The sequence below is a fragment of the Molothrus ater genome, chromosome Z (genome assembly GCF_012460135.2).
Source record: "Molothrus ater isolate BHLD 08-10-18 breed brown headed cowbird chromosome Z, BPBGC_Mater_1.1, whole genome shotgun sequence".
Lineage (NCBI taxonomy): Eukaryota > Metazoa > Chordata > Aves > Passeriformes > Icteridae > Molothrus > Molothrus ater.
In genome coordinates, this window is record NC_050511.2 from 54,282,544 (window position 1) to 54,305,544 (window position 23,001).

At 40.3% G+C, this 23,001-nt stretch overlaps 1 protein-coding gene across 3 annotated transcripts in view; it reads left to right on the top strand.

Annotated features, from left to right (window-relative positions):
• Positions 1-1,575: 1,575 nt before the first annotated feature.
• The window catches only part of ZNF608 (zinc finger protein 608), an 85,106-nt gene continuing 63,680 nt past the window's right edge, over positions 1,576-23,001 (top strand). For 2 of the 3 annotated variants that reach the window (XM_054517934.1, XM_036403425.1), the window contains exons 1-2: positions 1,576-1,900; positions 5,010-6,056. In XM_054517934.1, the coding sequence (XP_054373909.1) occupies positions 5,172-6,056 (885 nt within the window). In that variant the 5' untranslated portion in view covers positions 1,576-1,900; positions 5,010-5,171. Of the gene's footprint in view, positions 1,901-3,800; positions 4,061-5,009; positions 6,057-23,001 lie in introns of those variants that run through there. The other variant, XM_054517935.1, reaches the window with a different exon arrangement.

Sequence of the window (23,001 nt, forward strand, 5' to 3'; positions counted from 1 at the left end):
CCGGAAATCTTGACTTGGGCGTAGCGTACGTTTGGCAAGAAAAACATCCCGTATCGATTTTCACAGGGAGATCAGTCCCAGCGAGATCAAGGGGAAGAGGAAGGGGGAAAAAAGTCAAAGAGAGGGAAAACGGAAAAAAAAAGAAAAAAGAAAAGAGTAGATGGTGCTTAAGGATATTAAAAGGAGCATGGTGTTTACGGGGCTAGTGCCCCCCACCTCCCGACCCTCCCGTGCCCGCGGGCGGCGGCCGCCGCCGCCGCCCCCATTCCACCCCCGCCGTCCGCGAAGGGTTAAACGCAATTTAACGCAGTGGTGTAGCATAATGGCTCCCAACGTAAACAAAAGGAATGATTAAGGGGGATATTTTCGAGCTACACAAAGCCCGATAGGGAAGATTTGTGTTACTAATTCCTGTGAAAGGATGTTCACGTGGTAGTTAGAGGGTCGCTGGCATTCACACTTCAGTGCGTGCGGCAGTAAATCAGCAGTCTGGAAACAAAAGGGTTATTTTCTGCTCCCCTTCCTTCCGAAAAAGAGGAAGAAAAAAAAAAAAAAAGGAAGGAAAAAATAATAAAACCCGACCTGTCTAACTTAAGCCATATTGTAAAAATGAACATGTAATAAAATACATGAGGAGCTGTAAAAGTGAATGCAAGAAAGAGGGCTGATCGGAGAGTGGAGCAGCACCTCGGTGACCCCCAAGCAGAGCTGGGGGTGCTGTCCTACCCTGAGCCTCCCCTCAGCCCCTTCCTCCAGACACTGTTTGCTTTTCTCCCCCACTAAGCACGAAAATAATCGCACATGTGTATCGCAACCCTCTCTCGCTGGCTTCAAGCTGTTATAATTTTGAATGAGGGGGCATTTAAAAATTATGACTGAGATTCTAAATTGCCTCTTTGAAACCGGCACAGTAAAATCATTCATCATGGCTTCGAAAACTGCCCTGAAATTAAATTAAAACGAAATAAGGGAGTCTTCCTCCCGACGTGTGAGTCTTGGCAGAGCTACACTCCACCTTGGTTTTCTATTTTTTCCCTTCCCCTCCTCCCCCTCTCTTTTCTTCTTTTTTTTTTTTCTTTCCCTTCCCTCATTTATTTTCCTCTCCCTCAGCTTTAAATGTTATGTAGGATAATTGAAATGGGAAACACGATTTTGTATCTGGCTGCAGCAAGGAGGCTCGGTGTAGGCTGCGGGCTGCAGAGCGGGGGGCTGCGTGCGTGTGCGTGCGAGTGCAGAACGTCTGAGTGAGTGTACAATGCGTGCGGAGGTGGGGGTGGGCTGGTGCGAGGGTACCGGGCGGGGGTGCGGGGCTGAGGGTGCCGGGCGGGGGTGCAGCGTGTGCGGGGCCGCAAGGCGCGAGTGCGAGCGGGTGCCGGGGGTGTGAGCGAGCGAGCGAGCGGGTGCGTGTTTGTGTCTCTCGCCCTCGCCGGCAGGCAGGAGGAGCGGCGGGCCAATGGCAGGGCCCGGTTTCATAAAAGCTGGGTGCTGATTGGCCGGCAGGGAAAGGGCATCGCGAACAAAGAAAGTCCCTCTCAGGTACCGCGCGGAGTGAGGCTCCCACTCCCCCGCCTCGGCCGCTGCTGTGGGGGCAGCGCCCCTGTCCCCTGTGCCTGTGTGTCAGCCTGTGAGGGGACAGACACACATGCCGGGTTTGCCTTCTCTGCCCAGTTTTTATTTTATTTTCGTTTATTTTTTTCTTTTATTTTTTGTCGGTGTTGTTTTAATTTTGTTTCTAGAAAGAAAGAAAGGAAGGTTCATGATATCTGGTGCTCTCTTCCTCCAAACACAATAAATCTGTTGAAGACATTAGATTTTTTTTTTCCTAAAATAAAAAGCGGCTGCAACAAAAACACACTCAATGCAGTTAGAAGGAAAAGGTCAACTCGATCCAATACAGACCGTAAGTACGGTTGCGTGGTGTGTCTATAGCACTTAGAGGGGATTTTCTTTTTTTTTCTCTGCAAACGGGAGTGTTAAAGAGTTTTGGGAGTTGAGATAACTAGGGTTCTTGGGGATTTTTAAAGGAGGAAGAAAACCCCAAAACAATCCCACAAACAGGGTGAGTTATTTGATGGAAGTAAGAGGGTGAAAGCATTGTAGCCACACAAATCATACTTGACGGTGCACTTGGGGGGCGTTAAAGCGTAGTGCCTTTTTGGGTTTTAACTAACCCAGGGTGGGGGAGGAGGGGGAATAAAAGTGACACCATTACAGCCAAGTCTGCATTGCTTCCCCGCCCCCCCGGGCCCCGAGAGCACTGCGCTCGTTAGCAGGAGCGATGGGGCACCGACAGACCGGGAGGCACCTCGCATGTCACACCGAGACACCAGAAACGCGAGGCTGGAGCCGGGGGACGGGGGTGGGATAGTCCCTCGGCGGCTGCCCGCTTCCATCGCCGTCTCGGTTCTGCCTGCCGTGAGGCGCAGGGAAGGGAAAGCCCTGAGGTAAACGGGCCCCCCCACCCGGGGAGGTGACGGGGGGCTCGGCGAGGCGTTCCTGGGGGGCACTCCGGGACTCCAGCCGAGGCGGCGGGCCGGCGGCGCGGGGCCGGGGCAGGGCGCGGCCCGCCCCGGCGGGTGTGTGAGGGGCGGCCCCGGCCCCGCTCGGCGGCGGCGGCGGCCAATGGCGCCCGGCGGCGTCACGTGACGCGGGCGGTGAGCCCGCCGCTCCTCCCCCTCCCCCGCCCTCCCGCCAACGGCAATTCATTACGGCTTTTAGCTTCCCATCGCCGGCTAATTAAAAATACTAAGCTAAAGCTCCGAGACCGTCTGACTCGGGGAGGGGGGAGGGAGGCATAGAGAAGGGGGAGGGGGTGATAACGGTAGACTGCGAGGTTTGCTGAGACAATAAGGTGGGAGCGATCTGTCCTGACAAAAAGGTCGTCTGCTTTATCTCCTCGGACTCTAATTACTGAATTACTTACCGCATGACTGACTAGCCCAAGCTCACGGGTTTTTCGTTGTTATTATTTTTTTTCCCTCCCAAGACAGCCATTCGAAACTGATACGTGCCTATGCTGGTGGTTTGCCTTTTTTTTTTTTTTTTTTTCTTTTTCCTAATTCCTATTTTTAAAAAGCGCTGATCTAAGGCTGGTGGGGGAGGGACGGACAGACGAACGGACGGGGACAGGCACCCCCCTCCCCGAAATCTTACCCCTGGGAAAATTTAGTTCGTTTGAGAGTACGCAGTCCTTCCTCCACTCCCACAAAATGTTTTGATAACCGGTTTATCAGATCAGTGATTCCCCCCTCCCGCTCCTCCTCCTCTTCCTCGCCCCCCCTCTTCCCCCTCCCCCCGCCTCCCCCGCCCGTTTCCCCTCAAGTTACTTCAAGAAATCAGATCTGTCAGGACGGGCGAAAAAAATGCCACTTCCCAACTAACAGGCGGAATCCAGCCCAGATTTTCAGTCCTTTCTTCTTTTTTTCCTTCCTCCCTTTCACTAATTTATCCCGATGTTAGCACATTCTGTCTTGTAACACCCGGGCGCCTGTAGGTTTGTTTCGTGGGATCATTACTTACTGATCGGGATGGCTCCCAGGTCCGGGGCTGAAGACGGAGTGTGAAGTTGGGGAAACATTTTTTTTTCTTTCTTTTTTTTTTTTTCTTTCTTTTTTTCTTCTTTTTTTTTTTTTTTTTTTTCTTTTTTTTTTTTTTTTCTTTTTAATATTACTGTGGTGTTTATTACCTCTCGGTGCTTATTCAGGAAAAGCAAACAAACAAAAATCTGGTCCTTGATGCTTCACTTCTGAATGTAAAATATTACCTCCCAGCTCGTAAAGTTGTGAGGCACAGCATTTTTTTTTTTTGCTTTTTTTGATTCTTTTTCTTTAAGCAAGAACGAAAAAACCTAGACAAACAAACAAAAAAATGGACTTCTGATCCGTGTGCCAAAGTAGGGGGAGATATGTTATTGGCCGATTTATACTGGCTGAGATGATACTTGCTTTCTACTTCTTGATCACTTGCTCTTTAAGTAAAATGAGGCACAGAGTTGTTGCTGAGACGAGTGGGAACAGCATTTTGATTTGCTGGTTTAATTAAAAATGATAAAGGATTAAAGGTAAGCATTATGCGTATATATGTATAAATATTTCGGCAGTCGACTGTAAAAGGGAGAGATCCCTTTAAAAATCGTTTTAACTAAGCTTTGTCAAACACACACTCATTTGCGGTCACTGAGGCCACCTTGGTGCAGATCACTTAAAGTGTATGTCTTAATCAGTTTCCTGTACAGTCAGTAATACTATATTTAACAGACCTAACAATTGTGTGACCTAGGAATACATTAGAGCTGCTTTTAGAACTGTTATCTTAAGGATATTTTTTTAAAGGAATGAGAATTTTTATTTATTCTCACTTTTTTTTTTTTAATTTTAACCTATGGATTTTAGTATTTTCCAGTAAACATTTGAGTTTGTAGGCTGTTGTTTTTAACAGAAGGTGTATTGTGGCCGGGAAAATGAGGTTTCCCACTTCCCTTAGCAGTCTCCTCCCCCACCCCCCCAAGAGATTAAGTGGAAGGGGGGTAAAAGATAATACAGGAGAGTCGCAAAACTTCAATGGTCTGGTTTAAAAAAAGCCACAAAATCCATGGAATGCACTGAAGAGTGAATCCGTATCCTTCCTTTTCGTGCCTAGGTGGTGGTCCAAGGGGTTAGATTACAACATGTGCTCCAACAGCTAGGCACCACTTCTCTGACTGTATTTCCTGAACTTTGTAGATTTAAATAATATAGATATTTTTTTCTTCCTTTTTTATTCTTCCTTTTTTCTTCTTCTTCTTTTTTATGGACATGGCTCTTAAAGAGAGGTTGTGGATGTTGGTATACAAGTAGATTAAAAGTGCTCATTATAAAAACACTACAGCCACTGTCTCTGGCTTAACAAACTTAAGAACGTGGCAATGCTGAATGTTTTTGCTCCCCCCTACCTTGCCCCCTCTTTATTGAGTGACGTTATATTGTGGTAACACCCAGACAAGAAATACTTGACTATTTCCCTCCTCACAGGACAACGTGGATGTGGACTGCAGGTTGTGAGCCTAGACACACCTAGGGGAGGGAGACAAGAAGAGTTGAACTTAAGAGAGAGCCCAACGGAGATAAACGAATGTCCCCACATCTCCAAAGAAAAGTTCATCGGATTTTTACTCTAGAGATCTTATCTTCAGGATGTCATTGAACACTTCCACTGCAGGAAAAGGTGTGGATCCAAGCGCAGTTGACACTTATGACAGTGGCGATGATTGGGAAATCGGTGTTGGGAATTTAATAATCGATTTGGACGCCGACTTAGAGAAGGACAGACAGAAATTTGAGATGAATAATTCTAATACCACCAGCAGCAGCAACACCAGCTCCAAGGATTGTGGGGGTCTGGCTTCCAGTGGGGTTAATGCTACCTCAGCCTTAGCTGATGGCCTAAAATTCGCTTCTGTTCAGCCCTCTGCTCCCCAGGGGAATTCCTCTCACAAAGAGACTAGCAAATCAAAAGTGAAAAGGAGTAAAACTTCTAAGGATGCTAATAAATCTCTGCCTTCTGCTGCCTTGTATGGGATTCCTGAGATCAGCAGTGCTGGCAAAAGGCAGGAAGTCCAAGGGCGCCCTGGAGAGGCAACTGGCATGAATTCAGCATTGGGTCAAAGTGTGAGCAGTAACCCAAACGGCAATAATAACAACACCAGCAACACCACCACCGTTGCCTCTTGTGGGAAAAACAAAGAGGAGAAACCAGGTAAAGCCCCAGGCAGCAGGGGCTCCAAGCGGGATAAGGATGCAGGAAAATCCAGGAAGGACAAGCAGCATGACCTGCAGCAGGGCCACCCCAATGGCAGTGCGGGTGGCAATAACCAAATTCCCTCTGGGCACCTCTATGGCTTCGGGGCCAAAGGAGGCAGTGGTGGAAGCAGCAGCCCCTTCCACTGCACCTCCTCTGCTGTGGGGGAGGTGAGCAAAAGTACCCCGGATTCAGGGTTAATGGGGAACTCTGTGTTGGTAAAGAAGGAAGAGGAGGAGGAGGAGAGCCACAGGCGAATCAAGAAATTGAAAACAGAAAAGGTAGGACAAAGCTCCTCTCCACCTCTTCTGTGTTTCCCCATGTCTATAATAAGTGTCCCATGAGTGTATGTCTGGTTCCTCTGTCCTCTCTGCTGTGTATTTGTGACATGCGTATGTCCTTCCTCCTTCCCTTAAAAAAAAAACAAAACCAACCCAGAGACCTCTTCCCTACATGGAAGATACCATGTTTCCAGTGTGCTGCTCTTCCTTGTGATTTCCTCTCCTGTCATCAGACCTGCAGAACCTTTCTGTTTTGTCTGTTCGTTTTAATTGCACTTGTCCAGAAGGAGAAACGCAGAGATGACCCTGACTGAGCTGCCCCCAATTTTAGCAGAGAGCAGCAGTACCAGTGGGATGGCATGTGTTCACAGGCTGGGGCTGCAGAGCTCAGGCTGCAGGCGCAGCAGGTCTTGTATGTGCTGACTCTTCCACAACTTCAGCAGGCATTCATGGCCATTCCTCTCCCAAAGTCTAAAGGAACCCCTCTCCCTTTCTCTGACCCTCTGCCTAGAGCTGGGATTGTGCTTGGGGAGGAAACAGGAGCTGTGGGCAGAGACCGGGGCTCTGCCGTTGCGCTTCATGGAGACGCGGGATGCTTATTGTGTTGGGGGCTTCCGTGGCACTGTAGCCCAGAGGCCTCAGAAGCTGGTGTAGCGACTGGGAGGAAGGAGCCAGCAGACAGGCAGTGCCTCTTGTCTTCCTGGAAGGAGGATGCTGGGAGGAGGGAAATGCACCTTGTGCTGAGAATTATGTGTGCAAAACAGCTTTTGGAACAGAGTGGAGCAGTTTGTCTCCTGTCTGGAGGAGTTTTCCTCTCTGAGCCATGCTGGCTCTTGGATTTGAAGTGCTTGTTTGTTGAGAGGTTGAAATGGTGTGAAAGAAATCAGATGAGAGTGTGTGGTTTTATTTCTTTCCATTTCGGATGCTTTCTGTATGAATAGATGGCCGCTACTCTATTATTTGGGAAAGGTGGAGTGAGACATCGTTGTCTTTGTCAACTGCTGGTTCAAGGATGTTCTGGTGTTGGTGGGAGTTCTGTCCCATCCCTAGGGCAGAAGCCATCTTCTGGGGGGCCAGAGGGCGAATGTTGGCCCAGGATTACAAGTATGGTAAATTCTACAGGTTGTTAAACAAAGGGAACCTGCTCTGCTTGAAAAATAAAGCAAACCAACACCCTCCAGATGAATAATCTCGGGGTGTTAGTACAGTGACTGTATTGTCAGCTGTTTGTCCTAAATTACCTGCTTCTACAACTTCCTCGAGTGAACATTGCAATGGGGAGATTTTCGGGAAGGTGTTAACTGTATGGTCTGCAAGTGTCTGGGAGGGCTGAAGGTCTCAGGGAGCGGGAAGTTATGTCTTCTTATGACTGGCTACCAGCTTTTTGTATTTCAGTCATGAAGTTTTTGTAATATGAAGTCGACTGGAGGATTAGATTTGGGTGTTTGTGATAGCAGATATTTGTTAGTACTGGAAGATAATTCCAAGGGATTTGTTCAAGGCAAGGAACAAATTACATTTTATATTGTATGCGTATTATTGCTTTTAAGATAGCATATCTATGGATGAATTTGAATGAGCCTTATGACCTTGTCTAAATGCAGATGAGAAAACCAGATTGCTATGTAATTCCTGTGTATATGTTTGCATTTTGATTTATGAAAAGTGCTGTTCATGGCAGAAAGGTGTCCAAAAATCTCATGGTCTCTTTATTATCTTAGTACAGTAGGCATTTACTTCTGTTGCCAATAGTCTTCAAATTGCAGTTCTCTAATCTGTTTTAACTATCTAGATAAATTGCCCTAATCCGGTCTTCACAATGGCTGTGGTTAAAGAGTCAGAGCCATTTGATTGGATTCAGTGGCTGCCTGGAATGTGGGAGGTACTGCCCTTTTGCAACCCCCTTAGCCTTTTAATCTCTCAGCCAAATGTTCACATTCAACAATTTTGTTTAGCTGGCAATCTGAACATTTCAGTATCTCAAAGGCTGCTGCCATGGCAACGGAGATTAGAGGGTGGTGTGGTTTCTCCCGTTTTTGTGTTCTTTCAACTCTCTAGTCACACAGGAAATTGTATGAAGAATCTATATACGTGCGAGTAATCTTATGTGCAATGTAAATGGGATGGCATGCAAATTCAGAGCAAACACGTATGGAGGAGTTCAGCGTCAGTGGCACACTCTGTGTGTTGTAGATGTCGCTCCAGGAGGAGGTCTGGAGCTTGCATTTCCAGCAACAGCCGCTGCTGTTGGCACACACCGACTTTAATACAGGCTCTGCACACCAGAGTCGTGCAGCCTTGGCCATTGTCTGGCACAATGGTGTGCTTGCTTGCTATCTCAAGTAAAGTCCCTTAGCGTTTTGCTTAGCCAAGAATGTTCCTAATAATAATAATAAAAATAATAATGATGTAGCTCGTTGCTGATAATGGTTGATATTCTTTAAGTCCAGCCAGTGGCAACATTAGCAACATTCGAGTGTTTTATGTTTGTTGTTCTGCTTTTTTTTTTTTGCTTTTTTTTCCCCCAAATGATTAATCCTCATTGGAAAGCATTCTTTAAAGGCTTAAGATGGTTGAAGTGTTATTGCTTTGACTGTTTATATGCTAGAACACATATGCCGTACTTGCACGAAGCAACTTGCATCTGTAGATAAATACATAATTTGCAGCCTGCATGTTGAAATCAATGTGCAGTTGTCTTACTGTTGTGCAAGGCATGCCTCATGAAGTTGGAGGTTTCCTTTTAGAATCAGATGAGTTCATGACTGCTGATTAAAAATCTACATGTTTTTATATGTGGTGTGGAATATAATACTGCATTTGTTTACTATTTGTGAAAAGCTTGGAGCAGATTCCCAGGAGTTGTAGTCACTGTTTAGCTTTCACAGCATGCTTCATTCTATTTTTAGTCTATTTATTATGTTTCCTTGCTGCAGAAAGTCATGTAAAACATGATAAATTGGATCTTACGAAGCCTAATTAAATCAATGACTGTGTTCTGCTGGCTCTTTTATGCAGAAACCACAAGTATGTTGTAAAAGTCGCCACTCCCCTAATATGTGGATAAAGTCAAAGTGTGCTGTAATTCTAAAATGTTTGAGCTATATTTGTGCAGTCCATTTTGTGGCTAAGCCAACAGTGACATGTCTGAATAAGTAGCTTTGACAGGTAGGCTAACCACTCCCAAGATTTTTGGTGTTAAAACCTGTCTCCATTTTCCATTTCTTATCCATACTGTTTTTAGCACAGTTGCTGACTGTTTGTCAGCATGAGCTCTTCATCTGTTCCAGCTAACATATTTTGGTTTTTAACAGCTGTTACATTGAAAATTGTTCAGAATAGCTACAAAATTTGCTTTGTATGCATTGTGAGGAGATTTTGGAATTAATTCAGTCATAATTTACTCTGAGATACAGGAAAACTTCATTTTGTTTGTGAAAAACAGTATGTTTACATGGAATTAATGCAGAAGATACAAAGCTGTAATCAGAAGGGTTTAGTTACAGTTCTAAATGTATCAGTCTAGTGATACTCCAGGATGGAATTTTTCCCTTTTTTTTAGCTTAGTGCTTCTCATTAAGACTGCATTTCACATTTGAAAGTTGTCTTTAGCAAATTAGCCAACAATTAAATGTTGGCTAGTATTATTTATTTTATCTTCACTTTCCTTGTTGTGTTTTAGCGTTAGGATTTGATAGTGTTTTGTATGCCATCAGGAATCTCTGGGTGAATTTTACCTATTGATGTAAATAATTTAAGTACATGCTTTGATTAATGACGTTATGGAGATATGCTCTTCATGTACTTTTCTTGCTGGCCTTGTGTGTAGTTTATTCACTGTGAAATAAAAGGGCAGGGAGGTCACTTGCTGTAATTAAAGAACAAAGTCTATTGTTGTTTGACAGCAAACTGTTTTGAAAGCTACATAAGGGATTTAGCTGTTAAAAACATTGATAAGTATGGGTGTCTAACAATAAGCACAGCTCAAGGTTCTTAAAGTTCTGTAGTGCTGTCTAGTAGTGTGACGGTGCTTTTTGAGCTGGGTGAAGAGGTGTTGCCCTTTGGCCGAGGAAAGCTTTCAGTGTGAACCTGCTGACCTCTGCCAATATGTATGACCAGATCTTCTATTGAATTCCTGTGCAAAGCAAGAGTTAGTGTAGCACAATGGAGGCTGCTCTAGAGCATCTATCAAACAAAGCAAGGAAGCTGATAACCATATTCGGAACTACAGGAAAAATATTTCACTTTGGGCATTAGTAATTTTACAATTTTAATAACTTCATAAATACCCAGTAAAGAGGAAAGGATTGATTGTCCAGATGTCATGAGGTTAACCGTGTTCTCCATGTTAAAGGGCTTTCCTGCAAGACTGTTTTAATTATAGCTATATAAAGACTTGTTTTTCCAAAGTAGCATTTTATAGTCCAATAAATAAAATGTATGTTAAAAGTGCTAAGCAAAATCTCCCGTAACCATAGAGGTGTTCAATAACCAGATTCAAGTAACATGGACAGTACCATCTGTTTTTAGTTTTCAGCATAAGCCCAGGAATTGAAAAGCTGAGATTTGCTCGTATTTTTCTGACTCTCTTTTTTTAATTATTATTATCATTATTTTAAAAACTTCACCTGGCACTTTATAGAAGCTTTCTGAAATGCAATAATACAGGAGAGACTGTGAAAACACATGTTCATACATACAGTTAACCAGTTCCACTTTCATTTAAAGAGGTTTCCAGAAGTTCAGTCATTGAAGAATTTATAATAGTGAATCACCTCCTGCAGGCAAACACAATAAGGGTCAGTTCTTCAAAGGTCTTGCTATTGAGGTAGAACCTGATTTACTCTGTCTTTCCTTACGAAGTAAAATGAAGGGGGGGAAAAAAAACCACAACCTCCCAACAACAACAACCAAAAAAACCCACCCCAGCCTCTCAAAGGATAACTTTAGCAAGCTCTTATCAGGCACCTAATTGCATATGATAAAACCATTGACTAAAATTTTCCATGCAGACTTTGCTGCTCTTCAGAGAAGTGTTCTAGAATGCTTGATAGGGAGAAAATCAGTCTTTAAAAGATAAGTTGTTCTAAACTGTTAGGCAATGAGATTCTTGGCTGCAGCCTATGAGCCCTGGATAAAACGCCATCCGGCCTTTGTTTGAGGTCTTTTACTGAAGCTAATGACTGGTCTTGTGCCGCCCTGAGATAAATGACATTATCTCTGAGTGGTCTGACAGGAAACAGACATGTTAATGGTGAAGCTGCGGGGAGGATCTGCTGTAGTTCTGACAAAAGAGTAAAGCTTGGACCCCTGGTTGTGATCATTAACGCAGAATGCATTCCTTCATAATTGGAAAGCTATTTTATCGACAACAACGTAAATCACAAATCTGAAATCTGAAGGGGTTTCTGCGTGCTCAAACTAGTGCCTTTTTTTCTCCACGGTATAAAAAATGGGTTATCTCCGTAGTACTGACACTAGTGCGAGGGCCTGGGGTCTGCTTTCTGTTAAATGGACACATCCTTTGCACGTTGAATGCAGGTTCCCCTTTATGTGCCCTGTGTTATTCATGCTATTTGCATTTCTAAAAGAATAAAAAAAAACCCTGTTTTTCTTCACGTCTTACATTCTTACTGATGCGTGTGATATTGAGCATGTTTCTCAAGCTTCTTCAGGAGTATCGTTGCAGAAGTACTAACATTTCAGGTATTCTTCACCTTCACTTCCATTTTGGATAAGAGCATACTTATATTTTGGATTTCTGTCACCCACCCTTGAAAAAGGTTGGATTTCCTCTGCCACAGTTCAGGCTGTTTTGTGCTACTACCACATGGTCCGTATTTCTCAAATACAGAATTCATATTGTGAGTGGCATGTTCCAGATTTGTTGCATGGTATACAGTTGGAATTGCTGAATGTAACCAGTCTACTGTGGTCTGAGCTAAGATACTTTGTACAAATGATCCAACAACCAGGTTATTGTTTTTATAGTATTCTTAACATTGTACCTAGTATGATGTTCTAATTCACATGATGATATATTGCTATGTTCCCTGAATGGCTGAGGATTGTCTGACTTCTTAAGTGTCTTTCATTTTTTACAACAGAAATACATCTTGCCCCAGTCCTCATATAGGCACTGTGGATTTGTGGATTGGGTTCAATTGAAGGGCTGGCCATATTTTTTTGCTAAAAACTAGCGTTTGTTTTAGTGTGCTTACATATCAAGGAGTTCTTTTCATTTCTTAACAATCACGGAATATATATGGATATTAAAAAAAAAAAGAAGTGGTCTGTACATAGGATTTCCTGTTGGGTGAAAGACGGCAAAGCCGTCTTTCATGAAAATTTCTGATGATGTCATAATTGCAGAAAGTAAATACCTTTCTAAAAAATCAAAAAAGTTTTATTAGATATATATAAAAATAAAATGTATTTAATTACTATATTGTATGTGTATATATATATATATACACACATACAATATAGTAATTAAACAGAATATACATATATATATATATATATGTATATATGTATATTCTGTTTCATAAACCTCTTTCTTTTTCTCTTTTTGTAGCACTATTTCTGCCCAGTGCGGCTTTTTTCAGTGCAGCTTTTCATCAGAGTGAACAGTAACACAATCTATCATTTTTTAATTTGCTTAAAAATATGTTTGAAATGTGATAATTTTAATAAATATAATTACCATTTGTTATAACAGGATTTGAGGGATTTTCTTAAATGAGATTTTAAATCATGATTTAAAAAAATTATTATTACATTCTTGATTTAATACGATAATTTACTGAAGGCAATGAGTAGCCATTTGGACAAAGAGGAAGGTCAGAGAATGACTTTTGGTTGTGCGGTAGGATTTCAGAAAGCACCCTCTGTTGCACTTTCTCTTTTAACTCTTACAAAATGGTCTTGGCAATTGGAACAAAGCCTTTACATTTGAATGAAAGGTTGTAAAACTATTCAGAGCGACTTGACTGACAAGCAGGTTCTTTGTAATTTTTTTTTTCTTTTTTGAAAAAGCTGAGAGAAACATCAAGGAGTGGAATAGGTAGCTTGCTCTGACACCCACTCCATGTACATGCATGGTTCCATAATATATTTGCTTATATATGTGTAACACTACTTGATTAAACAGTTCAATTGAGTGTTCAGGGCAAGTTGCATGCAATGAAATAGGAATCATGTCTGTACAGATAGGGCTACTATGGTGTTTTTCTGAAATCTGAAGCCAACACTGCAAGTGAGAAAGTTGCACTTAGTGACAGAGATTTGTAATATGTCTGCTTGTATGGTCAGTTGACAAATACTGCTAAATCTTAAGGTGGAAGGATCAACTTCTCTAGCTTCTGCCTGTAATACCTATGAGGAATTAAATGTGAAGCTCTTTGTTTCACTAATTTTGAAGTGAAATTGTGCTACATTCAGTTGTATATCCTTTATGATAAGTCTTCGTCAGCTGATCTTCAGAAAAAAATACCAAAATTTTGGTTCCTTTATCTTCTCACAGCTTCTGATTCTTCCTAGCCTAAATCTCACTTTTGTGCACAAACGCAGTTTGAAGTGTTTGTCTCCAGAGAAACTCCACCAAATAATACTGGAAGGGAAATAACCTCATAAGGATGTTCAAAGCATATGCCAGTAGTGGCATGTGAATGCAGTTTTTGCAGTCCAAAGAGCAAACTAAAATCTATTGATTGTGGTTACTTGATGTTTTCAAAACATTAGCATTCTAGTTGTTGAGTTGTCTTGTCATGTTAACCAAGAAGCAGATGGCATAACACCACAAAAGTGTACTTTTACTTAAATAAACTTTAGAGGTTTTGATGTGTTTTTTTTTTTTCCTCTTATTTCCCCAATGGCTTCTTTTTATTGAAGAGTAACATGAGGAAACCTGGTAGCAATTTTATTGCGTTCCTATAACAGTTTGAAATAATAGGTTGGTCTTTGGTTGCCAGTCAAATGTCTACCAGTCAGCTTGATTCCTTTTTTATCATGTGGCACTGGAATATAAAAAGTATATGTTTGTAGTTTGCCCTCAGAAACTGGCTTTTTTCCATGGTTCAATTAGCAACAGAAGACTAAGCTCCAATTGGTCACACTTTGGTAAACTCTGAGTGCTTGCTTTCTTCATTCTGATAAAAGAAAGCACCAAGTTTAGGTTTTGTTTCCCAGGAAATTTTGAGGCACATCTGGCCTCTTTAACTGTGTTCACTAGACAGTTTGATTTTGCACACATTTAGTCATTTGCATTATCCATTGAATTAATTCAGGGGTTTTGTTAAGCCCATCCCCCCTGCAACACAAGTTCATGCTATTCAAGTGCCACCTTTATTGATGAATTTCAGTGATGCTGTGCTGAACTCTGGTAGAAATAGGTCTGTGGGTACCATCGTTGCTTGTTAGGTAAGCATAGCCTTCATAGTTTTCACCAGTTCCCTCAACCAGTAAGAAGAGTGAAAAGCAAACTGTAATCTCCTTTCTCATAGTGTGCAGGGCCAAACCAAATTATTTTTGGATTTCCTGTCACCTCCTTGGCTGATTTCTGTGGATGGCTTATGTTAAAAGCAACAATAATGTTTGAATTGGAAGGGTTTGGTCTTTGGGTTTTCATTCTTCATGGAGAACTGTTTATTTGAGTGTGGTTCACCACACTACACGGATAGGACTATCAAATCTGTGCTTTATTATAGGCTTGTAGCAGTGAAATAATGGCAGTATTTGCATGTTTCAGGGTTTCACGTTCTTGCCAATCCTTTCTTTTTGAAGGAGGGAAATGAAACTAGATCTGTATCTCTTCAACAAAAGGTAATAGAAGCAAGTACAATTAGAAATGGACCTCGTTACTTCATTGAACTTTGTTTTGCTGGTAGGAGTTTTAAATCTGATTTAGTAAACTTTGAGGCATCTGTTTACCTAGCTTGTACTGACTACAAGGATCTAATATTCCAGGAGTATTTATGGATATAAGGAACATATTTGACATAAAGTTTTGATAGTTAATTTTTGCTCTGGGTTTAATGTTAGGCGCTATATGTGCTCCAGAACTCCAGTATTGCACTGGAGTTCTGGAATTTTAAAGAAAAATAGTGCTGCGTTTTGAGAACAATGAAGGTGGTTGTTCCACACTCAGTTTTACTGAAAACATAAATTGATGTTCTTATCCACTTCAGCCAATAGTAAGGTGCAATATTATATTATTAATATTAATATTAATATTAATAATATATTGATATTAATATAATACTAAACAATATTAATACTAGTGTTACTAGTTGATGTTTAAGGAGATGGTTATGCAAACACATGCATGTGTACATATATATCAATATAAATATTCACATATATATATGCTGGAGGTGTGTGTGTATATATACATACATGTAATGAAAAAAGAGCTGCTACTGTTTTATAAATACAGCAACTGAGTTTTGGCTAATAGTTTTATTTACATTTCATGTCCAGATCTTTTAACAGTTCTTTCCTGTGACGCTGCAACGGATGCCAAGCACTGAAGGAGAAAGCTAGCAGCTGCTTCCATTACAGCATTGGTACATTAGCCTCTGCACTTTATTTTCATTCTATGATCTCCTCCAACCTTTTCCTAATCACCCCCTAAAAAGGCTTTTCCCCTTCTGCCTCTGATTTATTTGTCTGCAGGGTTCTGTGTTTTTCTTAGCTTTAAAAATGTAAAATGCTTTGACTCTTACTCACACTGAGCAAGGGCTTACTGTCCTTTTTCAACTCAAGTAAGTAGTTCCTTGTGTTATGTCTCTGTAATCCCTTACTTGAGATGAGTCCAGGTTGCAGAACAGTACCTACTATGACCAATTATATTATTCTTGTAACAGCTTGAGCTACTGTAGGATTTATAGGTTTTTTGCATGCCACCTGGGTAGTGTTTTGTTCATTCTTGCTCTTTCCTTCACCATCTCTCTGAAAATAATTGTTTCATGGCTGTATGCTCTTATTGCTGAGATATGACTGAAAACTGCATGCAGTACAGTGAAGCACATTCATTTTCATCTAGTACCCGTTTATTGCCTTGAGCACTGTAAATCTGTCAGCTCTTCACGATGCTTTCACCTCTTTCTTCATTTGCTCCAGCTTCTAGTTTGACAATGTTCCCCTGAGGCAGAATTCTAATCTGCTTCCAATTAGTTGCAAAATGTGACTCAAATTTCCACATTATGGCTGCTGTTTTACTTGCACGCACACATCTAGAAACAAATTAATGCTCTTGAATATTTATTTTTGAGCCTTCAGATTTACTCTAGGTGGAAAATTTGCCAACTACATTCAAACTACATCCAAGATTTTTATTTTTTTCTCAAAGTGAAATATTTTTTGAAAGGTTTCAAATGCCTCTTACTGTTTCATTTTCACAAACCCTTTTCAACTGTTTGGTAATTATTGAGGGTACATTGTATTGCGATAAATTAAACAAGTTAACAATACACATAATTAACATTTAAATATGGATGTGACTGCTGTGTCAGTTCAGGATAAGAGACATTTCTTTTCTGCAGGGTTAGCACAATTTTTTTTGGAACCTTTAAGTAGTTTTTCAGGATGAGCATGCATACCTGACACCTGTCTGGCTGCCACCTCTTATCTGCAACTTCAGAAGTTGTGAAGTTGTCATTTGGCTGGGGGGAGGGTGGGTGGGGACGGAGACTCATTTGATCTCTGGGGAGTGTTAATAGGTACAGCTCATTAAAATCTTTTTGTGTGTCCTTTTGTATGGACCTGTGCTTGTGTATGCATCCATATTCATGAGTGCATGGGTTTACATTTGAAATAAGATACCTTAAATTAAGAGGGTTTTCCTGTAGTGTTCATTCTCCCATGAGTAGCTACAGTAGGAATATGTTATATTCAGTGGGGAAGAAGTGAGATTTTGAGTGGAAAGTGTGGAAATCAGGACTAAAACCCTGAGGAGAGGACTGGAATCTAAGGGCAGTTGGAACTTCATTCCTTATTCAGGCAATACTAGCATTGGGTGCTCTGTGTCAATTCTGCCCCATTGCCCATCCACCTTTAATGCCATATGTCTGTAGTTGCCTATACAGGGAAACACTGAGTATTTAATTCAAATATACCAGTGGCTAAACTTGTAGGTGAAAATCTTTAGTAGAGATTAGCACTCTAAAGCCTGGCAGATTGATGTCAGCAGCCGTAATAGACTTTAAATAGGCTTGCAGAATTTCATTGGAAGTATATTGCTGAAATTGAAATGGCTTAGTACCTGTCATTTCTAAATGAGATTTACACCTGTAAATTTATATATCCACTTACAATACTTTACTTATTTAATGTATTAAGTATTGAAAACATACAGACATGTTTTTAAAAATATTTAATTGTCTTTACTGTCACGTGTTGAGGCAGTAGCCTGCTAATCCTATGTTGTATATAGAAACATCTCCATGAAGACAAACATATACACGTTGTGTTCTGGTTTTAACCTGAAAATGTATTTTCCAGAAAGAACAAAAACTTAAAAATAGAGGTAAATTAAAGTTATCTCAATGTTATTTTCTCTTGAGTCATCAGTGACTTTTAACAGCAGCGATGAAAAAGCTAACGTGTTACTTCTCTGAAGCTCTCACTTACTCTGGCAGACTCCTGTGATTCCCAACATCATTCTATAAAGAAACTATACTTGCAAACATTGTGAAATGCCACAGTAGCATGGCATTTTTTTTTCTCATACAACATCGAAGTATTTGATGTTCAGCTTTGTAGCCATGGTGAATCACAGTTCCTGTGATTGTCAGCTGTTATAAAAAAAGTACCCAGTCAATTAAAATTCGAGTGAAATAGATGTATTTGTAGTTTACAATAACTGACCTTTTAAAGGCATGCCGAGTGAATTACCAGGCCAGTGCATAAAACCACCCCCACATATCATCCACATGTATGTGTACACACATATAAACATGCAACCACACATTATTAATTTTTCAGGCAAAAATCACAGTGCTTCAGAGAAGCATTAAATGCTTTTGTTGATAGCTTATAGTTTTATAAACTCTGAATGAGCTTATTGCCTTTTAACCAGCACTAAATAATAGAAGAACCTATGAGCCTCCACATTGGACAGCAGCCAAGCAGCCAAAGAAAGAGAGGGAGGAAAAAAGAAAAAAAAGCAGTGAATGGCTTAATTGTAGAGCAAATCATTTGTTTACAGATTAAGACCTATTTGGTAGCTAAATCCTATGGACAAGGAGGTGAAAGAATGAGGCACTAAGGTACAGGAAATGAGCTTTATATTTTGTGCCTAAGTCTTGCTATTTTTGCCTCCTCCTGAAGCAGAGGAGGCAAGGAAAAAAATGAATTGTTTAACAGCAAAGACTGCTGAACAAACCACACATATTAAGTAGGAACAAAAGAGTGGGAGAAGGGAAGTGTTGGTGCACTTCCGTGCTGACAGGAACCTGACAACTGGAGCTGCTTCCAGCTAAGGGGCATCAGTCTGTGGCAGGAGAGCTGCCCTATTTTGTTTTCCTTTTGAATGGTGTGGGGGAGAAATGCTTCTGTTAATTTGAGCAAATATAATACATTTTCTTGAACCTCTCTCCCCAATATGCCATTTGGTTTGCTCACTAGAACTGCCTACCCCCCTTTTTTCTGACTTGCTTTTTCTCCTCTCTTCTTTTTAAGAGCAAGTTTTTTTAACAGGCCTTTGTTTCAGTATCATAATTAATTAGTTGACAGTTCAAATGGTTAAGAAGTGCTTGTGCTTCCTGCTTTATTGTTGTACAACATTTTTTTAAAGACCCACTTACTGGTGGCCTGTAAATTTGAAGATATCATTTTCATGAGTCATTGGTTTAAAGATCAAAGCCAAGAAAGCATTATAGCAGAAATGGAGTAACCTCTGCAGTAAATGTTGTTTAAGCTTCTTCAGTTAAAACTCACTCTTTACGTAATTTATAGCCTTTCAAAAATCTTACCTTCTGAGATGAATTTTCTATGACTTCTTCTCTTCGTCACTGCTGTGCAAATGAATTTAGAGAGTTAAAATAAGGAAATAGGTCCATAGGTCTTGGAAAAAAAAACATATTATTTTACAGAATATCCCTGCTGTTGGTATCTTGGTTGGCAAAGCCTTCTGAGAAAACAAGTCATGATTATTTGTGTGGAAATAGGCTTTGATTTGATCTGATTATAAACCATCTGAAGATTATGTTTGGCCTCTGTAAAACAACTATTCCATTTTTTGTCTTCAGTGGTTGTAGTAATTTGCATGGGAAAAAGAGTAGATATAGCTAAGTTTGGTAAGTTGTGTCTGGTCATCTGTAGTAGTAAAATGCATTTTTAGTTTGACTTAACTTATAATAAAGAAAACAACTTAGAATAAAATGGACAATTTTTTTTTCCTTTGCCTAGTGGAAAGTTTGTGTAAAGAAAAATCAAAAGATGCATAAAATTTTTTTTTTCAGTTCTTACTTGAAATCCAGTATAAGAGCAGGAGAGTTTTTAGTGTGTAATTATACTGCGTAATTTTTGTAAGGGGACAAGAAAAAAGTTAATGAGTTTCGGGTGTGACCTTTTTAAGTGCCTGGCAACGCTGTGCCTTGTTTCTTTACATGTTGCTTGATTGAAAGTCACTGATGGATATAAAACGTTGCGCTCTGCTTATGTATAAACAAATGCAGAGTGTGTTGCCAGTAATTGTGCTTATTAAGACTCTATCTCCCTCAAACTAGAATCTACTAAGTAGCAACCTCCAGGAAAGTATTCTTAATAGCGTTTCTTGTTTCAGATTTAGTTTCTGTTGCATTTCCTGATCACAATAATGAGAGATAGTGCATGGAAAAGTGCTACTAGCGGCATTCCCTACTAGCAGGCCACTTCACTCATCCCATTTTTAGGCATAGAAGCCGAAGGCTTCAAAATGAGCAGCAACATGAGCATTGACATCTCTGCAAGAAGAATGCTGCTGTGGAGATTATGTAAGAATTGTGTCTTTTATATGCAATATATTAATTATAAACATATTTTTGTATGTTTACGCCCCTTTGGATACTCCCTAGGCTCTGAAATGGCTGTGTCTGTGGGAACATTAAACCAGGCTGTTATCTGATATCTGTTTGGTAAAATGAGCATTGACATATTTGAAGTGATTGAAAGCAGTGTTCTTAGTGACTATTAAAGAACTTTACATTGTGTGCATGGTACTGTGATTTTGTTCACACTATACTTTAAAACCTGTATAATGTGACTGGCAGAACTATAAAACCAGTTTGTAATAAGAAATTTTCTATAGGAGAATTTAAGGCAAAATGGTAGTAATTTTTGCATCTACTTACACATATATAATTTCCTTATTATTATTGCTTCTAATAGATACACTGTTGGTAATCAGACTGCAAGTTAAAAATTGTAACATTGAGATAACAAATGAAATTTCAAAAATTTTCAAAATAAAAGTACTCTTTTTGTGTGTGTATGTATGCAAGGCTGAACTACCAGTAGACAAATTCACTCCAGGGTAATCAATGTAGTGAAGTAGGACCATATTTTTCTTTATCAGTAGTACCTTACCAAGTGCTTGATAGACTTAATAAAGTTGTTTGTATCCTTGGCAGAGTAAAACAAGTTTATTAATGAAGCCAATGATTAAGCAATGTTGCCCTGAATGTGAGTCTTTGTAAATTCAAAAGGAAATTTGCATTCTAAATCAACAATTAGACAAAGAAATAATTTAATCTTAGGACTTGGAGAAATCTGATAGAAATTTGTTTTAATTTTTCCATTGTTGTTCTTTTACTGGAAACCAAGGAGCTGGTAAAAAGGAACTGCTGACACTTTAGCTCATTAGGATAACAATAGCTCTGGATAATATTTATGGTGTCATAAGAGCTCATCTTTCTTATTATTATGCTTATCAACTTTTAATTCTTTCTGGAAGAGCCATGCTAATACAATTTTACTTTCAAAATTGAATCGGCAGTGAGTGGTGTAATTTGCACAATCAGATTTCAGTATTTTGTAAGGAACAAGCCTTTGCTAAGTTTAAGCGTAGAGGTCAGAGCAGAGTTTTCTCTGTCCTGTTTGGCTTGCCATTGTTGCACAATAAGTCACTGTGTTTGCTTTTGTGAATAAAAAATCTGCTCCGCGGATGAGGAGCGTGAGACTTCTGTTGGTCATTCTTGTACTTTCAGTATTTTCAGTGTTTTGACTTAGAGAAGGTCAGTTGATGTGGAAGCTTCAAGTCAGTGTACCAGGTTTGTCATGTACTTAGGCTAATTTATTTTAGTAGTTACTAAATTTATAAAGCTTTTGCTAACAGATCAGGCTATGAGCAGAGAGGAAATATTACTTAGAGGTCAAATTAATCTTTTAAATTGCAGCTTTATTTAAAATCAAGTTTGTAGTCCACTTTAGAGTTGAATTACTGCATTTGTTGGTTTGGAGTGAGAGCAAAGCATCATTACACGTCTTTAGAGTAAGAAAACCTATTTCCTTTGGTTTGATCTAAGTTAGGAACCAGGATATCCAAGAGTAACTCCTCTTCAGCACTACAGAAGTTCTTCAGTCTGGCTTTTCCTCTGTGAAAGTGGGTTATAGTAAATCTTGTTTTCTTCAGTTCTGGACAAAAAAATCGTGGTTTTGCTCAGTTCTCCCACAAAAGGTTTTGCATAGTGCTCATGCAAGAGTGTCTTCACTGGTCTTGGCTGTACCTTAGTCTTTGCATCTGGCTAAGCAGAGAACCTGTATCTGTGGCATGGGTAGAAATGGAGCAGCGCCAGGACAAAACTGGAAGCTGATGATCAGAGCATGCCCCAGCCTGCAGGTATCAGTGGAACAGTTTTGTTAGGGTTCTGAAAATGAAACTTGAGCTGTAATCCCATGTGGAGTTATAACAGCATCTTCCCAGAATACTACCAATGCATATTACTTAGGGGTATTTCTACAAGGTGGAACATTCCCTAGATTGCTTCAAGAAAAGGTCCAGGTGATCCACAATAGTGTGCTTTTTCTAACCTAGTGTCCACGTGTACTGTGGTGAAAAGGGAGGGTACATAGACAATGTGAAGGGAAAGGCAGTGATCTCCAGAATAGGTGTGGTGGGGCTGGTGATGATACCTAGCTTTGATACCCTCACTTCTATTTACATCAGCTGTTAAAGGATATGTGACTGCAACTTAAGTCTGTTGAGTTTATTTGGGCATTTAGACTGAGGTTTGGGATCTCCTGGATAAACAGAAATTTACTAAAAAAGTAAGCATTACATTGCATGCTTTCTTCATGAAAGGCATCACTACTTTATGTATAGTTCTTTCTCCTCTTTCCCACAAGATGAATGATTATTTGGACTTTTTATTGAATTTGTGAGATACTTTTGTTCCTTGCACATTGTAGTGCCTTTTAATATTTTTCCTATCTTATTCTACATGCAGTGTTAGTAGAAGGGGTGGAATGTAAGGTGAAAAGTTTCCTCAAGACTCCCCTCTTCATTTGACAGGTTGTGTATGGAGTAAAGTCTCTGGTTCCATGTTGTACTCTGTCTGTCTCCCCTGTTGTTTCTGTGAACTTTTCAGCTGGTTACTGAGAAAAGTATTTCCAAATTAATAGGAAAGTGTGTTGTGAAACCACAAAAATGTACCAAAGTCTCAAGGGTAAGCTGTGTATCTGGAACACTTTGTCAGGGCTTTCCTTTTTTAAAAGCTTTCATTAATCTGCAGGGACAGTGCTTGTAGAAACCTAATTGTGAAATCCCTGTCTCTGTTTGCTGTCCTGCTTTGGAACTCTCCATTTCTTTAGCATTATCTCTTTAGCAACATTTGAAATTCTTATCTGGCTGTCTGATGGCTAGGTGCTCTGGATATAACCAGGAAGAATGTCACAGATGGCGAGAAGGACAGATTTTTTGGGCATAATTGTTGGAGCTGTAACTGAGTCACTTGATATAAATGAA